Raw genomic sequence first — 22092 nt, 5'->3', positions numbered from 1 at the left:
TTTCATGCAAATACGTTAATAAACCATAGTACGAGCATATACATGTGTGAGATGAGTGTTAAGACTATTCTTTAAACTATCTTTGAATGAATCGACTATATATTGATTTTTTTTAGAAATAAATAGTAAGATACCTGTTTCATTCATCAGGAAAAATAAACTAGACTTACAAAATGAAAGCAGACGGAGCCTCCGAAAAAAAAAAGAGATGAAAAATGTGGACAAAAGAACAAAAATAAAATAATAAAAGACAACAACGGAACAAGTCAGTAAAGAACAAAACAAAAAAAATAGAAAACGGCCAAAAAACCGAAAAAGGAGACGAGGCAGTCAGAGGCACGTGTTCCAAGCTGACGTAAGGAGTTTAACGTGATCAAAAGCTCGGGTAGGGTTGGGGAGCTTCTATCGGAAAAAATATCGTTCCTCTCGGTCCATACGACCCACCAAATAGCTGTTAGTAGAGTTAAAGCTTCTAATCCTCTAATCACAAATATGAAAGGGTGACAAGTAAATAGATTAATCACAAAGGTTGTGACAGGATGAGAGGTTCATTATGTATCACATGAAGCAGGGTAAATGATACACGTAATTTACTTTTTTGGGCTAAAACCTGGGGTAAAGTTCCTAGGACTAAGTAACTTTTTTGTCCATGTTAATTCAACTGTACGTACTAAACCACAAAAATTTCAGCTGAAGCGTTCAAAAGAGTATATATCCTATTATATTGTTTAGTTGGGGCTACAAAAATGAATTTTTAAATGAAACATAAAATATCCAAATGAGACAAAAGTAATCATATAGTAATTAATGTTAGGAGAATAGGCCATTAGTGGTTGTGTGGTGGATTCATGCAAGTTTGGAAAGGACTATTAAATTAATTACTAATTACTAATTTGGGTGTCACGCTAGATACCTAATTAATGCAGTTATCTAATGCAATTGGCGAAAGGCTAAATAGTTGTATATTCAAAATTATCAAACCAAGCATCCTCAGAGATAAACAGTTGACTAAAAAAAAAATTTAAGGTTAAAAACTGAAGGGACCAAGTCACAATACTCTGAATAATTAAATTGAAAAACTAATTGTTCGAGTGAAAGACCAGAGCCAATACACACAGCTCGTGGAAAATTCTCTCTTTTATTCTAATTATTAAATTTTCTCTTTTTGTAAGTGAATAACTTACAAAAAAAAAAAAAAAAAAAAAAAATTGAATTCTACTTTTTATTCTAGCGAATAATTCCTGTTGATTCCCTCCGACTTGACTTTGTAATCCAACGAAGTCAACGCCTCCGAAGTGGACTTCGTTTTTTTTTTATTTTTTTTTTGTTTACAAATCTATCAAATTCGATGCTACGTTTCGATCTATCACTGTTGTTGCTTTGCGACAATTGATACAAAAGCGACAGGGAAAGTGAGGGGGGAAAAAGGGAGAGATCTCGTCACGTGTGTCCACTTCCGTTGCGGAAGTGCACTTCCCCCCTCTCTATTCCGTGCCTCGGAAGTCGAGTTACAGGTGAGTGGAGGAGATGGAGGTGGAGGCTAGGGTTTACGTCGCCGTACCGGAGAGTTTCAGAGAGGGGAGGTCGATCCTCGCGTGGGCTCTCAAGAACGTGGCCAACAATGCCAAGGTGTTCATCACCCACGTCCATATCCCTCCCCAGATGATCCCCATACGTATGTTTTCATTTCCTTTTCCCATTTCTTGTTTTTCCCCCCGCATTGTAGTTCGTGGTAAAGAAGAAGTATTAAAAAAAAAAGAGATTTTGATACAGATTTTTGATGGGTTATTTACTGTTTTGGTAAAAACGTATAGAACCTGTGGAAAGTTATTTGATTTTAGTTTAACAATTCAATCCTTCATTTTTAATTTTAATTTGTTTAGTTGAGTGATGTGATGCCGCTTTCGGTACCGAATTTAGGGAATTTAGGTTCAGTAACTTTAATGCATTGAAGCCGTATGTAAAATATGCTAAATAAATATGTAAAGTATAAATAACACGATCAAACTTAATGTGTAAGAGTCATTTGATAACACTTTTTTTAAAAAATTTTTTTGTTTGGACTTGCTCAAAGTAGCTCAGGATATCCATGAACAGAGCTCTCCAGATCTCGTCAATTTCGTCGGCAAAAGTCATTTGACGAATAGAAAAGTTAGGTGCTTTTGCTGCAGCGGAAATCAGAAAATGAGAGATTATGAGATCCAAAAGCTGAAACACTAATCAGATACTTCTATTTTTCTGCAAAGACAATATGTTAATAGAAGCATTAGTATAATGCTTTTCTAAATGCACTACTTGGATAGCATCCAACAACCTTGCATCTTCTGGGGCCAAACAGGCCCTCCGAGACAATACGCTCTTGTATTATGCGTTCATCTTTATGTGTTTCTTTTCTTTTTTTGCTAAATTTCTACTTTGATGCTTTATTTTGGTGGTTTTTTTTTTTTGCTTTGAAGTTCAGAAGTTTATGTAATCCCCATGTTTACGCTTTTCAGAAACACCTGATTCTCCTTCAGATAGTTCTGAATTATATGTCGGTACCAAAATCCTGCGATAACACTTTTCTGCAACATCTCTTCAGAAACCATCTTTTCTGTTTACTGGTAGATTACTTCTATATATCTTTACTAACCATAGGTGTAGTATTACAACGTACTTGCTGTTTGAAATAATGTTTTTACATCTAGATTTTCTCTGTTTTATTTTCAGTGGGTACCATGTTTCCTGCTAGTCAAGTAAGTGAGAAAGAGGTCATTGCGTACAGGCGAGTTGAGAAGGCAAAAGTGCTTAAGAAGTTAAACGAGTACCTCCCGACGTGCGAGAAACTAAAGGTCCACTTCTGCTTCTCATCCTCCCTTCTTTTTAATTGTATTGCGAGTAATCAAATGTAGATCGGATATATCCTTTTCTGTTTTATCATTGTTGTCGATTATTATTTGTTAAAAGGATCAGACGAATTGGTGAGGAAGGGAAACTCACAGCTAGGCTCTTGTTTAAATCATGGTTTTCTCTTTTTGGGTTTTTTCTTTGTCATGTTTCAGACTAGCGCCATGAAACTAGTGATTGAGATGGACGATATTGGTAGAGGGCTCGAAGAGCTCATCGTGCAACATAGGATTACTAAGCTTGTTATGGGAGCAGCAGAAGATGCGAAATATCATAGGTATGCATTAATAGTCAGAACTTTTGTTTATTTTGTTATTTTGTTCATGCAAGACAGACATTTCTCCAGTTTCACCTAGACACGTCTATCGACCAAGAAAAAAATAATTCTTTTACGTCCAACGTGTTGAAATTTGGCATTATAAAGATTATTAGAACTTTGCCTTATTTCTAATCATATGTTGCCTTCCAAGTATATATAAGTGTAAGCAGGATTGGAAGAACAAAGTAGCCAGCTTTATCAAAAGAAGGAAAAAAAAAACAAAAAAAACAAGAGAGTAGTCAGTATTCTGTATGCAGTAGGGTTCATGAACTGATATATTTCAGTCTTACAAAGTTACTTGAATTACAGGGAAATGAGAGCGCCAACGTCCAGGACGGCAATCAGGGTGATGCAGAACGCTTATCCGACATGCAAGATATGGTTTGTGTGCAAAGGAAACTTGATCTATGTCAGGTATTGTTTGATTTTCAAAAAGGGCTTTCTTTTCATGGATTCACACTTATGGAAAGCTAGATTAATCTAGATTATTGAGTTGTGCTTTGATGCCGTTTCACTGCAGCCGGTTAATTAAAAATGATGAAATGGTTCGGATTATATCTCTATTTTCTCCGGGGATTGCAGTTCACTTTCCCTATTTTAATCATCTGCTATAGCTTTATCAATCTGAATTTTCTTCTCTCACCCCTTTTCCTCTTGAGCAGAGAGGCTCGTGAGGCTCCGCCACCCCCACCGATCTCGAGCTCAGTTCGGAATTTGTCACCGTTAATGTCATTACAACCTCAACGTATCGGAAGCCCTGGGCAAAATAGTTCCATGCAGAGATCAGTATCCGCAGCAGCAGGTTATCAACAAGGTGATCCATGGGATGATGTCTTGCCGAGACGTCCACAGAGTTCTGAAGCCGCATCATGGTCTGCGAGTGATGACATTGCTAGCAACTCTGGATCATCATCGCTAGCGAGGGATGAACAGAGCGAAGTTGGGTCTGTACTACTACCTTCAGTGCACGAATCTGATAGTGAGGAGAATCAGTATTCATCGCCAAGACATGGAGTGGTAGGTACTGTTTTTGTAGATTTGCTCACTAACTATTGTCGTAATAGATTAAAACAAGATGAGAGGAGTAGGTACAAGTTCCTGTATGAAACTATCTTATTGTTGACTGATTGAATAATACAATGAAATGTTTAGTAAAGAAAGTGAAATAGTATCCCATCAACAGGTAGACGATTTAACGTCACTAATGATCATCTAACATATTTTATTGACATGATCTCCTTTTATCAAGATAGTATTTCATAGATTACGCGGAATTCTGATATGATTCACAGGAAGACACCAGGGTTGATGCTGATATATGTAAGAAGTATGGTGAGCTCCTTTCAGAAATTGAGAAATTGAGGAAGGAAGTTTTAGAAGAATCCCACAAGTGCCGGAATGCTCAGAAAGATTTTATTTCCGAACGCCAAAAAGTAATGCTTTTAATGTAAACGCCTTCTTTTGTTTTTTTTTTTTTTTGTTTTTTTTTTTTTGCTGCTTTTGCTAGTTTTATCCTTGATGAATGATGATTAATGAAGGGCTTTTACACAAGGAGATTGTAGGTCTTTTGAGAGCTTTCAAAAGGTATCAATCTGTACATAAGTATTGATTACTAATTGTGAACTATGCCTACAGGTTAAAGCAGCGATGAAGCAAACGAAAGAAATTGAGGAAGCACTCGCAAAAGAGAAGCAGGAAAATGAACTACTGACAACTCAGAGAGACGAACTAAACGAACAAGTCCAGAGGGCAGATGAGCTGAATTTGGAATTGGAACGACGTATCTCAAGTTCTGATCGTGCTGCCAAGGAACTGGAAGATACATTGACAGCAAGCAGATACCTTCTCAATTCACTCCAAGCAGACTTTGATCAGGTGAAGCGTGAGCGAGATGAGGCGGTTAGAGAGGCTCATGAGTTGCGTAGCAGGAGAGACCAGATGAGTTCTGAGTTCTCTCTTCTGGAACTGAATCAGGCAACGCAAGATTTCAGCGATTCGCTGAAGATCGGCGAAGGCGGGTATGGAGCTGTCTATAGAGGTTTTCTTCGCAACACAGCAGTAGCTATAAAGAAGCTGCACTCTGATAGTATGCGAGGCGCATCAGAGTTCCATCAGGAGGTATTCACACCATCTAATTTCTTTTTCACCGAATTTGAATTTCATGCTCTTCATTCAAAAACCATAAATCTTCATTTGCTCTTCATCATTGCAGGTTTCTATTCTCAGTAGAGTGAGGCATCCGAATCTTGTTACTCTCATAGGAGCATGCTTAGAAGGCTGGGCTCTGGTCTACGAGTTCCTTCCGAATGGGAGCCTCGAAGATCGTCTCATCCGTGCGAACAACACACCACCTCTTTCATGGCAGACCCGCATCCGAATCATCGGGGAGATTTGTACAGCTCTGATCTTCCTTCACACGAATAAGCCCCATCCTATTGTACATGGTGACCTCAAGCCTGCCAACATCCTACTCGACGCCAACTTCGTGAGTAAGCTTGGTGACTTTGGCGTGAGCCGCTTCCTGATTCGGTCGAACACCACCACCTCCACCACCACCACCCTCTACCGGACCGCGCATCCCTGCGGAACATTCGCGTACATGGACCCCGAATATATCACCAAGGGGGAACTCACACCGAAGTCCGATGTTTACTCCTTTGGTATTATAATTCTGCGTCTTTTGACGGGAAAACCTCCGTTGGCCATCACTAGAGAAGTGGAGAAAGCCTTGGAGGGAAGGAACCTAGATTCGATCATTGACACCTCTGCGGGGGAGTGGCCTTTCGTGCAAGCCAATCAGTTGGCCCACCTGGGTGTAAGATGTGCGGAGCTAAGCAGGAGGCGGCGTCCCGATCTTGTGGGGGAGGTGTGGAGGGTGATTCAGCCCATGATGAACGTTGCTTCTTTATCTGCGAGCCCGTCGTTTCGGTCTGGCTCGGATGGAAACTCCATGCCGTCCTACTTCATCTGTCCAATCTTTCAGGTAAACACTATTGACATGTGAATCAATTATGATGATACAAAATTATGCCATGTTGTTATATCTATCACCTGATAGTTTTCTTCTCCATGGATATATAACCAGGAGGTCATGAGAGATCCTCACATTGCAGCCGACGGCTTCACGTATGAAGCTGAGGCTATAAGAGGTTGGATCGAAAGCGGGCACGACACCTCACCAATGACTAACCAAAAGCTTCTCCGCTTGGAGCTCATTCCGAATCACACCCTTCGTTCTTCTATACAAGAATGGCGGCAGCAGCACCACCACCATCAGTCATGACTTGCTCGATACTTTTTGTGACCGTTGATTTGGAGCCGCACTCTGATACTCATGATATACTAATGCCCACTATGTATAATTGATTGACATGTCAATAGTGTTATTTTAATACAGGAGCAAAGTGAGACGCGATCATGTGAGAGATGTAAAAGAAATGCCTTTACGTTTGATGTACAGTTTTGCTATTTTTGCAAATGTATCTACGTAAATTATTACTACATTCTCGTGGGCTCTTGCGTAAAGTAGTTTCGACTGTTGTGGAAGGGGTCCAACATGCAAAAGAACCCGACTCTGGCGAGGCTCGACCGATTCCTAATCTCTACAGAATGGGATTAGGAATTTCCGCTATCCAAGGTTGTAGCGTTACCCCGTGCCACATCGGACCACTGGCCTATTCTGCTGTCGGTTCAGCGAGATACCAAGGGAAGGCAGAAAATCTTTCGATTCGAAGAAGCGTGGCTTAATCACGACGGCTTTCAATCCAAGGTACCTGGTTGGTGGGCCGAGGGAGGGAATAAAAGTTCAGCCGTGCTCACCTTTTCGGCGAAATTGAGACACTGTCGACAAATGATTAAAGAATGGTGTAAGAACGAGTTCTATAGCATCCGCGATCATAAGATTCTTCTTATGGACGAAATACACAAGATTGATATAGCGGAGGAACATGGAACGTTGCCTGAGGAGGAAGTCGAGAGAAGAGAGGAGTTAAAAGGTAAGCTGCGGGAGGTCTTAAACGATGAAGCTGCCATGTGGAGAGCCAGAGCGAACCGGCACCGGTTGCGTGAGGGGGATAACAATACGAAGTATTTCCACAGTGTTGCTAACGGGAGAAGGCGGGCCAATGGAATTGGAGTCGTTACGGACAATGGTCGTGTTTACCAATCTGAGGAGAGTAAGAAGGAATACTTTTTTCGCTACTTTCAACAGCTATTTAAGGCTGACGATATAGCGCCGCACTCCTTCGGAGACTAGAGTAGACTCTTTATCTCTAGGCGGGTGTCGGCGCCCATGATGAGCCGATTAACGGAGGAGTTCACTGTCGACGAGATAAAAGAGGCGGTTTTCCAGCTTGGTAGCGATAAAGCCCCAGGACCTGACGGTTTCCCTTTAAGATTCTATCAAACGTTTTGGGATGTCCTTAAGGGAGATATTCTCAATGTGTTTCGAGAGTTATACGAAGGCAGGATTTCGACTACTCCTTTTGATTACTCATTCATCTGTCTTATCCCTAAGAGAGAAGGGGCGGAAAGGGCCAACGAGTTCCGGCCTATCAGTCTTATAAACGGAATCCAAAAGATTATTTCGAAGGTCCTCGCAAATCGACTAACTGCTGTTATGAACGAGTTAATCTCTCCCTCTCAATCTGCTTTCTTAAAAGGGAGAAACATTACTGACGCGTACGTAACAGTCTCTGAACTTATTGGGTGGGGTTGTAAGGAGGCCGTTGAGGGAGTCGGCATAAAAGTGGACTTCGAAAAGGCTTACGATAGAATTTACTGGCCCTTTCTCTTCAGTATTCTCCGATGGTGGGGATTCGAGGAGCAGTGGTGTGAATGGATCAAACAATGTGTATGCAACGCTAAGGTAGCCATTTTAGTTAACGGTGAGGCGACTAACTGGATCGAAACTAAGAGAGGGGTACGACAAGGAGATCCACTCTCACCATTCCTGTTCCCGTTGGTGGCGGAGTGTCTCGCTAGATTGTCCAGCACGGCAATCTCGAACAACCTTTTCATGGGGATTGGCCCTTCACACAAGAGTTTAACGGCACTTACACAGTTCGCGGACGATACGTTCTTTTTCTCCGTGTCTAGAAAACGATATATGAGAAATATTCGACTGATGTGGAATCTCTTCGAGTGGGCATCTGGGTTGAAAATCCACAGAGAAAAGTCCGAGCTTTACTACCTAGGACGGATTGAGGGCAAAGCGGAGAGATTTACGCAGTTGCTCGATTGTAAAGTTGGTTCCCTCCCCACCACGTATCTAGGCCTACCCCTCTCACCAAAACCCCCCACAAAGGAGGCCTGGAGAGGCGTTATTCAGAAATTACAGCACCGAATAGACGAGTGGCAGGCTAAACTTCTCTCGAGAGGGGGTAGACTTACCTTGTCAATGCGGTGCTCACCAATCTGCCACTGTACTTTCTGACAGTGTTTAAGGCACCCAAATGGGTCATCAAGCGTATCGAAGCACTACGCAGAGATTTCTTTTGGAGTGGCCAATGCGACATCCCTGGCAGGGGGTGTCTGGTCGCATGGAAAAATGTCTGTTTGAGCAAATGGGCAGGTGGTTTAGGCATCCTAGATATAGCCGTCATGAATATGGCTCTCCTAGTCAAATGGTGGTAGAGATTTCATACTGCATCCAATTTACCGTGGATCAAGTTTATCCGAGCTTTGTACTACCGAAGAAGAAGACCGATGTGGGAGGGGAGAGGTTTCCCGCCGTCTTCACACTGGTGGAAGGGGGTGCTTGCCACCAAGGATATTTTCAAATGGGGGACCAACTATCTACTAGGTAATGGGACATCGGTTGATTTTCGGCTTGACAGATGGTGTGGGGATACCACACTCCAAGCGTCCTTCTCGGAGCTGTTCACACAGCGGGATCGAAAACCTATTCTAGTCCGGGATTGCTTTGGAGGCAACGATTGGGATTGGAGTAGGATCCTAGGCGAGGAAACTTCTGTTCCGCCGAGCTTGCGCCGCACCCTCTCAAAGCTTAAAGAGAGAGTTTCTAGCTTTTGTATTGGACAGACAGAGGACAGGATAGGTTGGAGATGGAATAATAATAATATATTCTAAGTACGATCGGCCTATCGCATGTTGAACGACAGGGGCACGAGAGACGGACGGGGTAGCCTGATTTGGAAACTCCGAATCCCACTCAAGATCAAAGTGTTTTGTTGGCTAGTTCTTAAGAAAAGAACGCTTACGGCGGTCAACCTCAGTCTGACAGGATGGTCTAGAAGTACGACTTGTGCGCTGTGTAGGGTTCATGACGAGTCAGTGGATCATCTGTTCACCCAATGCGTCTTTACCAGGTATATCATGGTCGCGGGACTCGAAGAAGTTCAGTAGGGGGAACTGGGTGATGACGTACTTGAAGTCTGGGATAGGTGGAGGCGTAGGGATGGTGGGCTAAGTAGGAGGAACGGACTACCCGAGTTAGCAGCGTGCTGGTGGACCATTTGGAAAGCTAGGAACGACGCTATCTTTCGTGGCGTACAGTTTGACCCAGTAATTGTGGTGCGCAGGCTCAAGTTTCTGATTGACTCTTGGATCGACCTTCCATAATAGCCCTCTTTATATATATATATATATATATATATACCTCTTTTTTTTCGTGTTCACGAGGCCCTCGTTACCTCACCCCTGTAATCTAATTCACTTTTTCAATAAATGAAGCAGGTGGCGTGCTACCTATTCTCAAAAATAAATAAATAAATAAATAAATAATATTAAAGATTTTTTTTAAGAAAACTCAATTTATTCGAAAAATGTATCAGAAGGCAATTAGAAATTTCCAAAGAAACCATCTAAAACAATAAATAATATAGAATCCATCAAACAAATCATGCAGTAATGAAATGATACAGAATCCAATCAAACAAATCACTGATCTTCTATTACGAACTTGAAAGTTCGACTCTTATGGAACAGGGCCCGGGGGAGGATGTTGATATATGCAATAAATACAACGAGCTCATGGCAGAAGTCGAGAAGTTGAAGAACGAAGCCTTAGAAGAATCTCACAAGCGCCTAAAAGCTGATCGAGAACTATTATCCGCATCGACAAAAGTAATGATGCTCTTTTAGAATATGCCACTTTCTTTTATCTTTTCGCATGTTAGTTGTATCATTCATAAACCATGTGAAAAATGATAATCATTATTTTCTCTCAAAAACAAAAAGATAATCATTAGTGACAAGAAGAGAATGGTCATCCTGAAATCTTTTTAAAGCCATTAATCTACATATATGCATAGTCCGTCAATACGGAACTCTTGCAGGCTAAATCATTGGAAGGCTTATACTCGCAAGAAATGAAATGAAGGAAAGAAATTGAGGAAACACTTGAGAAAGAGAAACAGGAGATGAACAACTGAAGAGTCAGCGGGATAAGCTCACCGGAGAACTCCATAAAGCATAAAAGGAAAACGTGGAACTGGAAGATAATTTGGCAGAGAACAGATGGCTGCTCAATTTTCTCTAAGCCGATCGCGAATGGTCGCCGCTTTGAGTAAGATAATGCAGCAAAAGAGGCTAGGGAGCTGTGTAATAGGAGAGAGCAGACTAATTTGGTCTCTTATGTAGCATTGGGCAGCAAGTTCTGTCGCCGAACTGAAACAAGCGATGCAAGACTTCAGCGACGCAAGACTCCAGCGCTTCTCTCAAGCTTGGCCATGGTGGGCATGGTATGGATCCGTATATAAAGGCTTTCTTCGTGACACCACAGTTGCTATAAAGACGCTGCATCCTGGTAGCTTGCAGGCCAAATCGGAGTTCCACCAAGAGGAAATCTTAGTCATCTAAGCTCAGATTTAGTGTGCCTCATTTCTGCTGTTCAAAACGTGATATGTATTTGACTTTGTCATGCTTTTCTTACGTAGTTAAGGTCTCATATCAAAAAGTATGCTTGCTATTTTACTAAAAAGAGAGATTTTGTTTGCTACTTCACAGAAAAGAGACATTTGCTCCTAATGCAGGTTTCACTTTTGAGTAGAGTGAGGCACCCAAACCTTATTGCTCTCTTAGATCATCTCAGTTCATAAAAACAACACACCCCCTCTCCTGGGAGGTCCGCATCCGGATCCTTGGAGAGGTTTGCTCCGCTTTGATCTTCCTTTTAGTTCATGGAGACCTCAAGCCCGATAACATCCTCGACGCCAACTTTGGTAGTAAGCTAGGCGACTTCGGCATAAGTCGCTTCCTGATTCGGTTGGATACTGCATCTACCACACTACTGCACCTCCCATCCCTGCAGAACATTCCCATACATGGATCCTGAATTTATCACCAAGGCAAAACAAACACCGCGAACCGATGTATATTCCTTTGGCATGGTAATTCTACGCACCTTTGACAGGATTACAACTCTCTGGTATGGCTAGAGTAGTGAAGAAAGTTCTGGATGAAGGGAAATTAATTTCATCATTGATACCTTAGCAGGAGAGTGGCCATTCGTGCAGGCCCAGCAGTTGGCCTACCCTGGTCTCAGATGCACAGACCCAAACAGGTGGAACTGTCCCAATCCTGTGGAAGGCATATGGAGGACAGTTCAGTCTATGGTGGCTGTTGCTTATTTGTGAGCCCATCATTTCGGTCCATATCAGATGACAGCGGCATCCCATCCTACTTCATGTGCCCAATCTTTCAGGTAAACACAAAATGGTTTTAGAACTTTCGGATACTCTTTTGCACTCAAAGTCCACTTTAATGCTTACTACCTATCCCATAAGACCCTACGAGACAAAAGTTACATGCACAAGAATGAAGTATCATTTGCTTCAAGTACGGCCAAAGTGTCCTATACTGACTCCGACCTTACACGTTCCTCAACCTCTAACTTCAGAAGATCATGAGAGATCCACATATTGGAGCTGACAGGTTCAAGTATGAAGCTGAGGCGATAAGGGGATGGCTTGAAACTTGAAAGTGCGCATGATACCTCACCCATGACTAACCAAAAACTTCTCCACTTTCAGCTCATCTCGAACCACTCTGCTTCTTTCTCCTATCCTTGAACAGCAGCGGTGGCAGCAGCAGCGGCAGCAGCAGCAGCCATAATTTGTTCAATACTTCTTCCATCGTATTAAAGATATACAAATTCTGCATAAATATACAAGTCCACTGTCTATATTATATTACATGTCAAATGTGTATGCAAGTATATGAACAAATTGAGATGTGAGATATTTGAAATAAGTGCTTTGTTAGGATTGGTGTAAACTGTCTTCATGTCTTTGCGAGTGATTGTTGAGTCTTAAGTCTTATTTACTTGTACACTGTTTTGTGACTATGTAATAAATAAGCAATCAACTAGTACCATGCCTTGGTTAGTGCAAAAGATGGCACTTGTTCCGTTGTGAAAAATAGATCTTGAAATGGTTGAATTGTCATACCCTAGACCTGTCCATGCGAGCTGCATGCATAACAAATATATCTTTTTTCTTACATAGCAAAACTCTCATAAATCTTAGATGGTGAAACATGCACGGTCATAATACTTTGATATAGATAACTAAATAATTATAAAGTCATTTGATAAATCAGCTAGATTATATAGTGCTAGCAGTAATTGCTCAGAGCACAGAACCCCATATCGCTATATATGATAGAAAACCTCACAAAATTAATGCACAATAGTCCCATTCAGGAATCTAAAAGTATAATTTCACACAGTAGAACCTCCATAAACCAACAATAAAAGGTACTGAAAGAATTATGACAAAGAAGAAAACTCACTGGTGAACAAGAGAACACAGGGACTTCGAACCTTTGTAGCTCAAGTATGATTTACATTGCCATAAGTATGATTTACATTGCCATTGGATTGTACCATTCAGCAAACTCTTGAATCAACTCAAAGCCAAGCAGGGCTCTCGAAACTGATCAAACAATCTGATTGAGAGTTAAACTTATATCTAAATGTTGTTATCAATTGGATGGTATTTGAAGGCGTACTGCTGGGAGTATACGTATATGCCAAAAAAACCTTCAAATGTTTTCTATAAATTCATGAGGAAACTAGCAGATGTGAGCGAAAGGAATAATTTGAAGAATAAGGTAGCTAAGAACCTGTCAACACAATAAGGCACTCTTCATGGCAAAACATCTTATCGGAGAATACATATGACGCTAAGAACTTGTCCAGAATGATACCAGCAATACCCTTGGTAACCACTGAATCTCATAGGTTACCTGAATGAAAAGAAGGTTAAATCAGGATAAATAAGGTAAAAAAATATTTGTGCATTTTACCTTGATAAGGAGAGACTAAGGAATAGTTCGGTTTCAGCCATTGAAATTAAACATTTGCCCACTGCAGCTGAAGGATTGACTGGCACAAACAGCATCAAAGAACTCCATGCAGACAAAACACAGGTTTATATCTCTCTATAAAGGGATTAGAATATGAAATATCTCATGATACAATAGTATAAAGACTAATTGCTGAAGAAAAGGGCAGATGGGTAAAATAGTTTAGCTATTGATAGCAAAGGCATAGCCAGCAGTTTCCTCAGTTACTGACCTCAAGGTATCGAGTAAACAGAAGACAGAAAGCTCCTAAATCAAATAACCATTATATAAATGTAACCGAACCATCAATCATACGGCAATAAACTGAAATATAAACTCGACAGCTTGCAACCCAAATAACTATGAATTTGAAAAGCAATGACTGGCTGGAGGAATGCAGAGAACTACCTGAGTTTTAATAACTAATTTTGTAAACACAATGGAAATAAAGCTATAAATTTATATTAGGAGATTAGTTATGCGTATTTTTCTTCTGAATGCTCTGATCTTTATTACCATAATAGTGTCTAATCGATTAAGAAACAATCACACAGTAAAAGAAACTAAGACAAGAACAACACATTCCCAAATGGAATACAAAAAAAAGGCCCTCTTTGGATGGCTGGGGGCAAAGGCTTTATCCAGCTCAGAGAGCTGAAAGCTCTAACATGAACATCCTGATGTCCATGCCATTTTAATAGCTCCTGAACTTGAAGGCCTTCCCAAAAGGAACAAATCAGATTGCAGACAACAAGCAGCATTCCTTGGCCCTTCCAACATATCCATGTATGAATTGCAAGATCCACAGAGTCAGACTCATTCATCTCCGCTCCAACCCTGTATCACATGAGTGAAAGTTGTGTTGGTGAAGCAAAAATAACAAAAGCTTAATATTGGTACAATAACTACAAAAAAAGTAAACTAAACTGAAGTATCATAAAATAATCATTAAGAGGAAAAAGTTTTTGAATTGACGAAAAATTTAAGTATATCACTATAAACTCTCGCATATAAAGTCGCAATTGCTTTCTAATTGTAAATCATAACATAAATGTGGATAAAAAGACAGCAAGATGAATTATAGGCTAACATGACTTGAAAATTTTATCACCTATTATCTCTTGCACCATAATTACAGAGTCAATGAGGGTCAGGTAAGATCACAACTCCAAGTTGAAGAGGCTTTATAAATCACTGGGGAAAGTTCTATAATGGACGATCAAACAGACGTTAACCAACTAAATTTGGTTCAAACTCCCAGCCGAAGCAAAATCATAAACTAGACTAGATGTGCAGGTCATGAGGCCTATGAAGGCAGAGGCTAATTGAGTAATATTCCAAATGTCAATAACGTTTAGCGTGGTTTAGAATTCAGTAGTTTCACCTGGAGATGGCAATTTTGAATGGTTAGAGTAGAAACCAGAGCAACCATAAAGTGCCACACATCTATGTCATGACTCCATAGGCACGGAAGAAGGATTACCTATCTCACCGTAATCCATTGTCTATACCATTTGTATGTTAGTTATATCAGTTAGATTGTTAATTAAGCATGCAATAGACTGGAACAAACCCCTATTTCAGTATCAGGCAGCAAGCATATAACACGGTACCTGGCTGCCGCAGTGTGGCATGTATTGAGATATGTTTGCATGTGTATCTCCAATCTTCAACAGCATAATTTCCATATATAGTGAAATAGTTTGATAAGGTACTTGGTACCGGTTTGGCTTGGCTTGTGATGCAGCTTCTCTAGAAACAAAACCGTGCATTTGGCACCACAACAAGTTTTGGGCCCAAAAAGGAAGACTATGGGCTTTTGACCACAAGTATTAGTGTATATTATTATATGATATATTTTAGAGGTGGCACCAAAAACCAAATAACTCGTAGTAAGTTCTGCTGAAATATTTCCCATAACATCACTTCTACAGGAGCATCAGCTGGGCCAACAGACCCCTGTTTTTTTATATATGAACTGAAATTCGAATTTTGAATCATATACTACAGAAATGGAAACAATAACAGATGTGAACAAAGAACTAAAGAATAAAGTATTACGATGAAACTAGATTAGGAATGTAGAACAAAATCTATAACAAATAAATAACTCAACAGACAGGAAAAGAAATTCGAAATGAAAGACCATGAAATGTCAAGATGTCATTATAAGATAAAAAGAAAGCCCTGTCTTGAGAAAGGTCAGTACATCTAGTTAATTTTCACTAACAAACGTGACTTCGCATACTTCCTAAGGGCTTCTTCTAAAAAAAATAAAAAGGAGGACTTCACATACATCCAATAAGACAACAACCTACTCCTAGTAATTCAAAGGACAACATATTGCAAGCAAGCAAAATAACATCTGCAGGATATCAGGAGGAAAAAAAAGAATATCTAATGAGCGAATTATAAAGACAGTTTATATGGAAAGCACAGCCTGATATTTCCCAAGAATAATTAAAAAACTAAATTACTGAGCTAAACTACAAGAGGAAAGCATGAAAAAAAAAAAAACAACTTGACCTGTGTCTGTGTATTTCCGAGCAGATCCATTTCCATTTATCAAATTTGATCCAGTCCTTGTATCTTCACCTAGAGATAAAATTTCTTGCACTCTTTCAGGCCAGTCAGAATTCAATCTCCTAGCAAAATCTTCCACTTCCCTGCATTTGTCAGCAGAAGAAAACAAAAGTCTAGCTCGAGTACGCATAAGAAAACAGTTAAGATTTTAAAAGGAATACTAATCAAGGCAGGTAAATTAGCCCAGGAAGTCAAAACGAGTGCAGAAGAAAATGAAGCAGCAGAAGTTTCTTCAAGCTCAACTATCAGAGATCAGCTACAAAGATGATAGATCCTACTATTCTTTGTGCAAGGAGACACAGTAACAGCTTATCTTACTATATGTTCCTAACTGGTGCACTGACCAGTCTCCATAGCACATGCTCAAAACATCTCAATCTGTTTTGACCTTTTCACATAGCTTATTTTCTATGATTGTTTCACATAATATGTGTCTTATATAATGATTTTGCATTCTTTTTTTTCAAAGAAATCCTACACATGCACCTCAACCTTCTAGTCTCCATTACAACAAATTTCTGCATATACAATTTCCAATTAACAAAACATTTCAACCAAGTAGAGCACGGCTAAAGTATGGATAGTTGTTCAGTTATTTTCAAGTTCTCCTTTAACCTTGAGGAATATAACAATCAACATGATGCACAAAGTGATTATTAATATTTTTATGACATAAAAATGTACTAATTATTGAGCAACAAGGATTTAAGTGTCTATCGGTATGGACCGTATCTACTGTACCGTACCGTGCAAGCAAGATATTAGCACAATACAACTTCCGTGCTGATGGCATAGCTGAAAACTCTCTTTTCTTTAAATTAGTAAGTAATTTATTCAACAAAGTTCAAAAGATTTAATAAAGATACATAATAAGTATTAGAATATTTTGCTGCTAAAGAAAATAAATACTTCACACCATTATGTGTCGGCACACATGTATTTTTTGTGACCGGCATGCATCGGCATTCGGCATGGCTCGACACTCTATGTTGTACCGTGCCGGCAAGTTTTTGGCACCACCCCGTGCCATAACACTTAAATCCTTGTTGAGCAACGATTAGAAGAGCTACCAGTTACAATGATAGTAGCTCCTGGTTTTCTAGTTAGTTGAAAAATTTTTAAAAATCAAAAAAAGATTTTACAAACATGCCTACATTCCTACATTCAATTATCATTAAGAACCTGTAAAATAGTACATTCCCACCCTTTGCTCATGCCATCGTCATGCATTAGTTAATTGATGAATGGCTGATAAACATTAGCTGTTACTACATATTTTCTATATTTTACTTCAGCGTTCCTAGCCTACAGTCAAAGCAAGTTCTATAAACACGATTTTCCTTGTGCTTATCAACTACAAATGTAAAAGAACCTACAATATATTAAAAAGTCAAATTAGCAAATCAGTTTCCAATCATTACAAAAGCGCAGAGAAGTATAAAATTAGCAAAAAGAGGCAAGAAGATTCAGTAAGTAGAAAGTGTACATGCTTTCATGCTTCACTTTAGTCTCTGTTATCTTCAGTCAGAAAATGGAGATTCTTATCAAACCAGAGAAAAGTCTGAGTGCAGTGAAATTTTCCATGAAGCAGGACTCATTCCACTAACATAGTCATGTATACACACGCAAAAGCAAGCAGAAAGCAAACAAAAGGAATAAAAGAAACGAAAATGTTCAGCCCTAACCATGCTCATGAACTCACCTATCAAGCTCTTCTTGCATTGCAGGATCCAACTCATCATCAACATCAGCGTCTTCAAACTCATCCTTCGGTTCAAAAGGATATTCAACACTTTCTCGCACATCTAAACTTCGACTTAGTGTGGATTTCCCGCTATCTTCCGTGCTTGACAAAGGTACAGAAGTGCCCTAAACCCATATCAAGCTATATATTAGCACAAGAAGATGGAGGTGTAAAAAATGTTTGTCAACAGAAAAGCTGAAATGTTATTGATAACCTTCTTCTGCACCTGTTCAGAATCAGTTCTAGGAGAATCTTTGGAATGGTCTTTTTTTCTCCTATTCTTCTTTTTGCTCTTCGGAACTTTAACACTTTTGGAATCTGTCGAAAGGCAAAACAAACAATTATGAAGAAATAACTACTCTGCTTTAAGGCGAAGAACAAAATTTTAAGAAAGGAGCATGTCATATATAAGACTTTAAAAATTCAACCAGTGCACCTCGCTAGCACAACTATATGAATCAGCTATCAGTACATAACTATACATAGAAACTTACAGCAACCGCTGTTTTAATGTATCTACAAGAAGCACTCCAGAGAATGTATTAATTGTCCCAATTTTTAGTAGTTTATAGCAGTAAATAGCATCAAAAAACAAGTAAACAGAAAAGTTCATAAACAGGAAAACCTCTTTCCAAATTAAGTGACACATTGCATTAACAATTAAATATGTAGATCTTTCATCACATCAATATGAACAAGAATTTTCAACATCTTACACACACACACACACACACACAAAGAATTAGCAGTCCACTAGTCCAACTACAAGTAAATGACAAAGGTAAAGTAATTTACTAAAGGTCTACCTCCATCACCATTTATGAATGATAGAATTTCTTCGACCGAACGCTCATCCTTTGGTTCTTCCTCAACTTCAATATCCTGAGAAAGGTCATCATAATTTAGAAACTCATTTACACTCAGCTGTACTTAATCCTAAGCACCTCATATTATTGGTGAGTGGGGTTCCGTATGTTTTCCTAAAATTTTATTTCCTTCTCCTTTTATGAAGAGAGGGAGCAATAAGTGAGGGGGCTCTCAGCTTTGAGGATGTATTCCGTATTTAGAGCAGGAACTGACGAAATCAGAACAATTACAATAAAGTGTACCTACCTTTAATTTTTGTCGTTCCTTCAGCTCTTTTCTTTTCTTAGCATATAATCTATTCAATAAACGGATCCGTGGATCATCATTTGCATTTTTTAAAGGCTCCAACTTCTCTTCCTATGTATAAAGAAGAAAGCAAAATGAGATAATGAAGACAGTTTCCAGAGCGGTGAACTAGAAACATTTTGAAAAAACCTCAGTGAGGTCATCCGGCAAATGGAAAGTCTCACGGATTTCCTCAGGTGTTTTTCCTTCTATCATGCGAGCAAGTGCCCTACTAGTCAGATCAACTAATGGCTTCAACTGAAGACTGTCTGCTGCAGATGTCAACTCACATAATCTTTTTGTGTCTATCCTGATGAATTTCTCATCAAAAGATTTCCGCTCCTAGAAAATGAAGAAGCAACGTGATAACAGAAATAACAATAGAAGCACAAGCAGCATAAATTATCTCTTATGGTTCTTCCACTATAATGCACAATCTACCAAATGGAAGTCATAGACATCAAGATAAACAAGTGGAACTTTAATCGCTAGATTTTTTAGATATCACTAAAAAAAATCCTGGAAGAATTTAAAATTAATTTTATCATCTCTCTAACTTGCTAATTTGTGTATCTTTAGAAAAATAATCAATACATCAAACAGGGGAAAAGAGATGGATGTTTTACTCAAGTAGTAGATGAAGACCTTATTTGAGCGGCCCGGAACTTGATGGAACCGGCAATAATCAAGAATCAAGCTTAAGATTGCAGGGTTGACTCGTTGTGGAAGAGAAATGGCATAGTTTTTTGAAGATCCCATGCCTTTCTGAAGTACCTCTCGGCATATCATGGGGCAGAACATTGCAACCTCCTCTTCAACTTGCTGGATTGAACCGTCGGCACATTGAAGCCAGATGTAAGACTTCATAGCCTGCTAGAATATAGCAGAAGAATGTACTCAAAACTTATATTTGTCGCCTGCTATTGCATACCACAGAAATTGGAAATAGCATACCAAAATAGGACTAAAGAGATTCTGAACAACTACAAGTTTTTACAGTTTTCAGATGAAAAGATTAATATGCATAAAATGGGACAGATAAAGTATAACATATACATGGCATGACATAATCTGCTAGTAATCAACCTGTGATCAGTTGCTGAAGAGGCAAACAGCAATCACTACAAGACACGAGAAATTTCAATCAAGAAAAGTAGAAGCGCTTACCTCTGGCTTAATTATCGCCATCTCGCTCTCTGACATTTTCTGTGAGATTTATGCACCCGAGGGAAAAACAAATGAAGAGCTACACTGCCAAATTAAAAGAATGTCCGCCGAGAACAGAACTTTCAGCTCAGATGATGAACAAAAATCTGTCACAGGGTCATAATAATGTCTGCTTTAGATTAGCTGAAAGTATAATATATGCAAGAAAAGAATGGTAGCAGCAATTGTATTGACAAACCAACCTAACAAAATCCAGCTTTCTTTCAAGTAAACTAATGTTCCAGTTCGACAAAGAATTGAGGTAGATATGCTTCATCACTGTTGATGAAACCCAGTATAGCCATTGCATATAAAATAAGACCAAAACATAAAACAAGAAAGTGGCTCTGCAAGAAAATGAAAGTGCGAAAATTTCTACACTTTTTAAAAGCTCAAGGAGAAGGGGCAAAGCCCATTAATTCCAAGATTTCACAACGGCCGCCAAAAACCCTTGGGATTCAAAATTCACAGCATACGACCCCCACTCCGAGAAGAGAGCCGAATCCAAGAACACGAGCAAAATAGGGCCAAAGCTACATAGAACGAAAAAGATATAGCATTATCAACGATTCAAGCAACGAACCCACCTTCAAAAAATAATCTAAAATCCTTCCGCGAATTCCCTACATCCCGAGATCACCCCACTTGTCCCAAAACCCCTCAAAATAAACGAATTCCAAACCCTGATCTCCCGGCCAAGAAAAAAAACCGAAACCCACAAAATTAACCCCAAGAAACGCCGCAAAAACCCCAAAAACCGCGTCGTTCCGAGCGCCATTCGCATCAAACTCGAAGATAGAGCAATTATAGAAGAAAACAAACGATACCTGAGAGCTGAAACGCCGCGAATGCGCTAGGGTTCACGGCGGCCACCGGTGAGAGGAGCGCGCGCGCGCGCACGAGAGAGAGGGAGAGGACGGAGAGGATAACGTGAGGAACCGGATAGGAATAAGCAAGGCGGAGAGGGTTAAAGGAGGGGAATTGGGAGGTGGGGGAGGAGGAGATTTCTAGGGTTTTGAATGAGGGAGGGAGGAGGGGGAGGGTTTGCGCCGTTTGGGATTTTCTCTCCCCTCGCTTCTTGATTTGGGGGCGGGAGGGGGCGTGGTGGGAACTCGAGAGGAGAGAGAGAGAGAGAGAGAGAGAGAGAGAGAGAGGAGAGAGAAGTGGTTAGCCGCTTCCCGGGGGAAGAGAGGACACGCGCCGGACCGTTATCTTGAGGACATGGTTTGGGCTCGGGCTCGGGCTCGGGCTGTAAGGTCCGAGTGGTATTTATTTATGCCCCGCTTAAGTTAAATGTTGGGGTGGTGGACATGGTTCTATCTGTCTATCTATTACTTGAACAACTTTAAAATTTAGAGGACGTTATTATATGAACTTGATTCGAATTATGGTCTAAATTTTATTTATGCCTATTTAAAAGTGAGAAATGGAAATAAGACAAAAATTTAGAACCTTAAATGTAATAGTTTTACATTGCAAATGATCTGCATCTAATTTTTTATGTGGAAATAGATCAAATGTTACACTAAAGATCCGTATGTTTTAATTAAAAAAAAAAAAATGGTCGGATATTCTCCACCAGCTTCTAAATTGATATAGGTTTAGATTTTCTGTTTTTTCGAGAAAAGATAGCTATGAATTACCTGCTTCATTCATTAAGCGAAATGAACTAAACGAATATGATGGTCCGGTAAAAGAAAACGGAAATAAACAACAAAAAACAGAAAAGGAAAAGGGAAGAGTCGAGGTATAGGTTTAGATTTTCTACTATATATTGTTCGGGGATATCGTGTAGCTGGATACTACACTTGTTATCAAGTTCAATGATTGAATTCACCAAACTTCAATCTCAATTTTAGTTAGTCTCTATCAACTCTGTCTATCTTAGTTGGTC

At 39.7% G+C, this 22092-nt stretch overlaps 2 protein-coding genes across 6 annotated transcripts; one reads left to right on the top strand and one right to left on the bottom strand.

The window, feature by feature from the left end:
• Positions 1380-6693, top strand: LOC109707574 (U-box domain-containing protein 33-like). Of its 2 annotated transcripts, none has more exons than XM_020228951.1 (9): positions 1380-1675; positions 2710-2831; positions 3042-3163; positions 3515-3619; positions 3868-4222; positions 4498-4638; positions 4841-5323; positions 5418-6188; positions 6291-6693. In XM_020228951.1, exons 1-9 carry the CDS (start codon positions 1528-1530, stop codon positions 6486-6488), a joined length of 2445 nt encoding a protein of 814 aa, XP_020084540.1. In that variant the 5' UTR covers positions 1380-1527; the 3' UTR covers positions 6489-6693. The 2 variants fall into 2 exon arrangements, with proteins under 2 accessions (XP_020084540.1, XP_020084541.1); XM_020228952.1 differs by lacking the exon at positions 1380-1675 and adding an exon at positions 2496-2603.
• Positions 13999-21322, bottom strand: LOC109707319 (SKP1-like protein 21). 4 transcript variants are annotated; one of them, XR_002215462.1, is made up of 12 exons: positions 21026-21322; positions 20402-20731; positions 20160-20305; positions 19638-19862; positions 19143-19334; positions 18954-19064; positions 18647-18722; positions 18055-18158; positions 17799-17965; positions 16040-16179; positions 15127-15491; positions 13999-14350 (listed from the first exon to the last, which is right to left on the bottom strand). XR_002215462.1 is itself a non-coding variant. In XM_020228493.1 (11 exons), the coding sequence occupies exons 3-11, from the start codon at positions 20193-20195 to the stop codon at positions 14334-14336; spliced, it is 1068 nt and encodes a 355-aa protein (XP_020084082.1). In that variant the 5' UTR covers positions 20196-20305; positions 20402-20731; positions 21026-21321; the 3' UTR covers positions 13999-14333. The 4 variants fall into 4 exon arrangements, 3 of the variants coding, with proteins under 3 accessions (XP_020084082.1, XP_020084084.1, XP_020084083.1); XM_020228493.1 differs by lacking the exon at positions 15127-15491 and having other exon boundaries at positions 21026-21321; XM_020228495.1 differs by lacking the exon at positions 15127-15491 and having other exon boundaries at positions 18067-18158; positions 21026-21320.

Source organism: Ananas comosus, linkage group 3, assembly GCF_001540865.1.
Source record: "Ananas comosus cultivar F153 linkage group 3, ASM154086v1, whole genome shotgun sequence".
NCBI classification, from domain to species: domain Eukaryota; kingdom Viridiplantae; phylum Streptophyta; class Magnoliopsida; order Poales; family Bromeliaceae; genus Ananas; species Ananas comosus.
This window is presented reverse-complemented; position numbering and strand designations above follow the sequence as displayed.

What these genes read in the sequence shown, in the direction of transcription:
- LOC109707574 (XM_020228951.1), top strand. Translation starts at nt 1,528, where the DNA reads ATGGAGGTGGAGGCTAGGGTTTACGTCGCCGTACCGGAGAGTTTCAGA. An exon ending in TCCCCAGATGATCCCCATAC is followed by an intron (nt 1,676 to 2,709) that starts GTATGTTTTCAT and finishes TTTTATTTTCAG; the next exon opens with TGGGTACCATGTTTCCTGCT. An exon ending in TCATCTGTCCAATCTTTCAG is followed by an intron (nt 6,189 to 6,290) that starts GTAAACACTATT and finishes ATATATAACCAG; the next exon opens with GAGGTCATGAGAGATCCTCA.
- LOC109707319 (XM_020228493.1), bottom strand. Translation starts at nt 20,195, where the DNA reads ATGTCAGAGAGCGAGATGGCGATAATTAAGCCAGAG. An exon ending in TGGCGATAATTAAGCCAGAG is followed by an intron (nt 19,863 to 20,159) that starts GTAAGCGCTTCT and finishes ATATTCTAGCAG; the next exon opens with GCTATGAAGTCTTACATCTG. An exon ending in CTGAACAGGTGCAGAAGAAG is followed by an intron (nt 17,966 to 18,054) that starts GTTATCAATAAC and finishes ATATGGGTTTAG; the next exon opens with GGCACTTCTGTACCTTTGTC.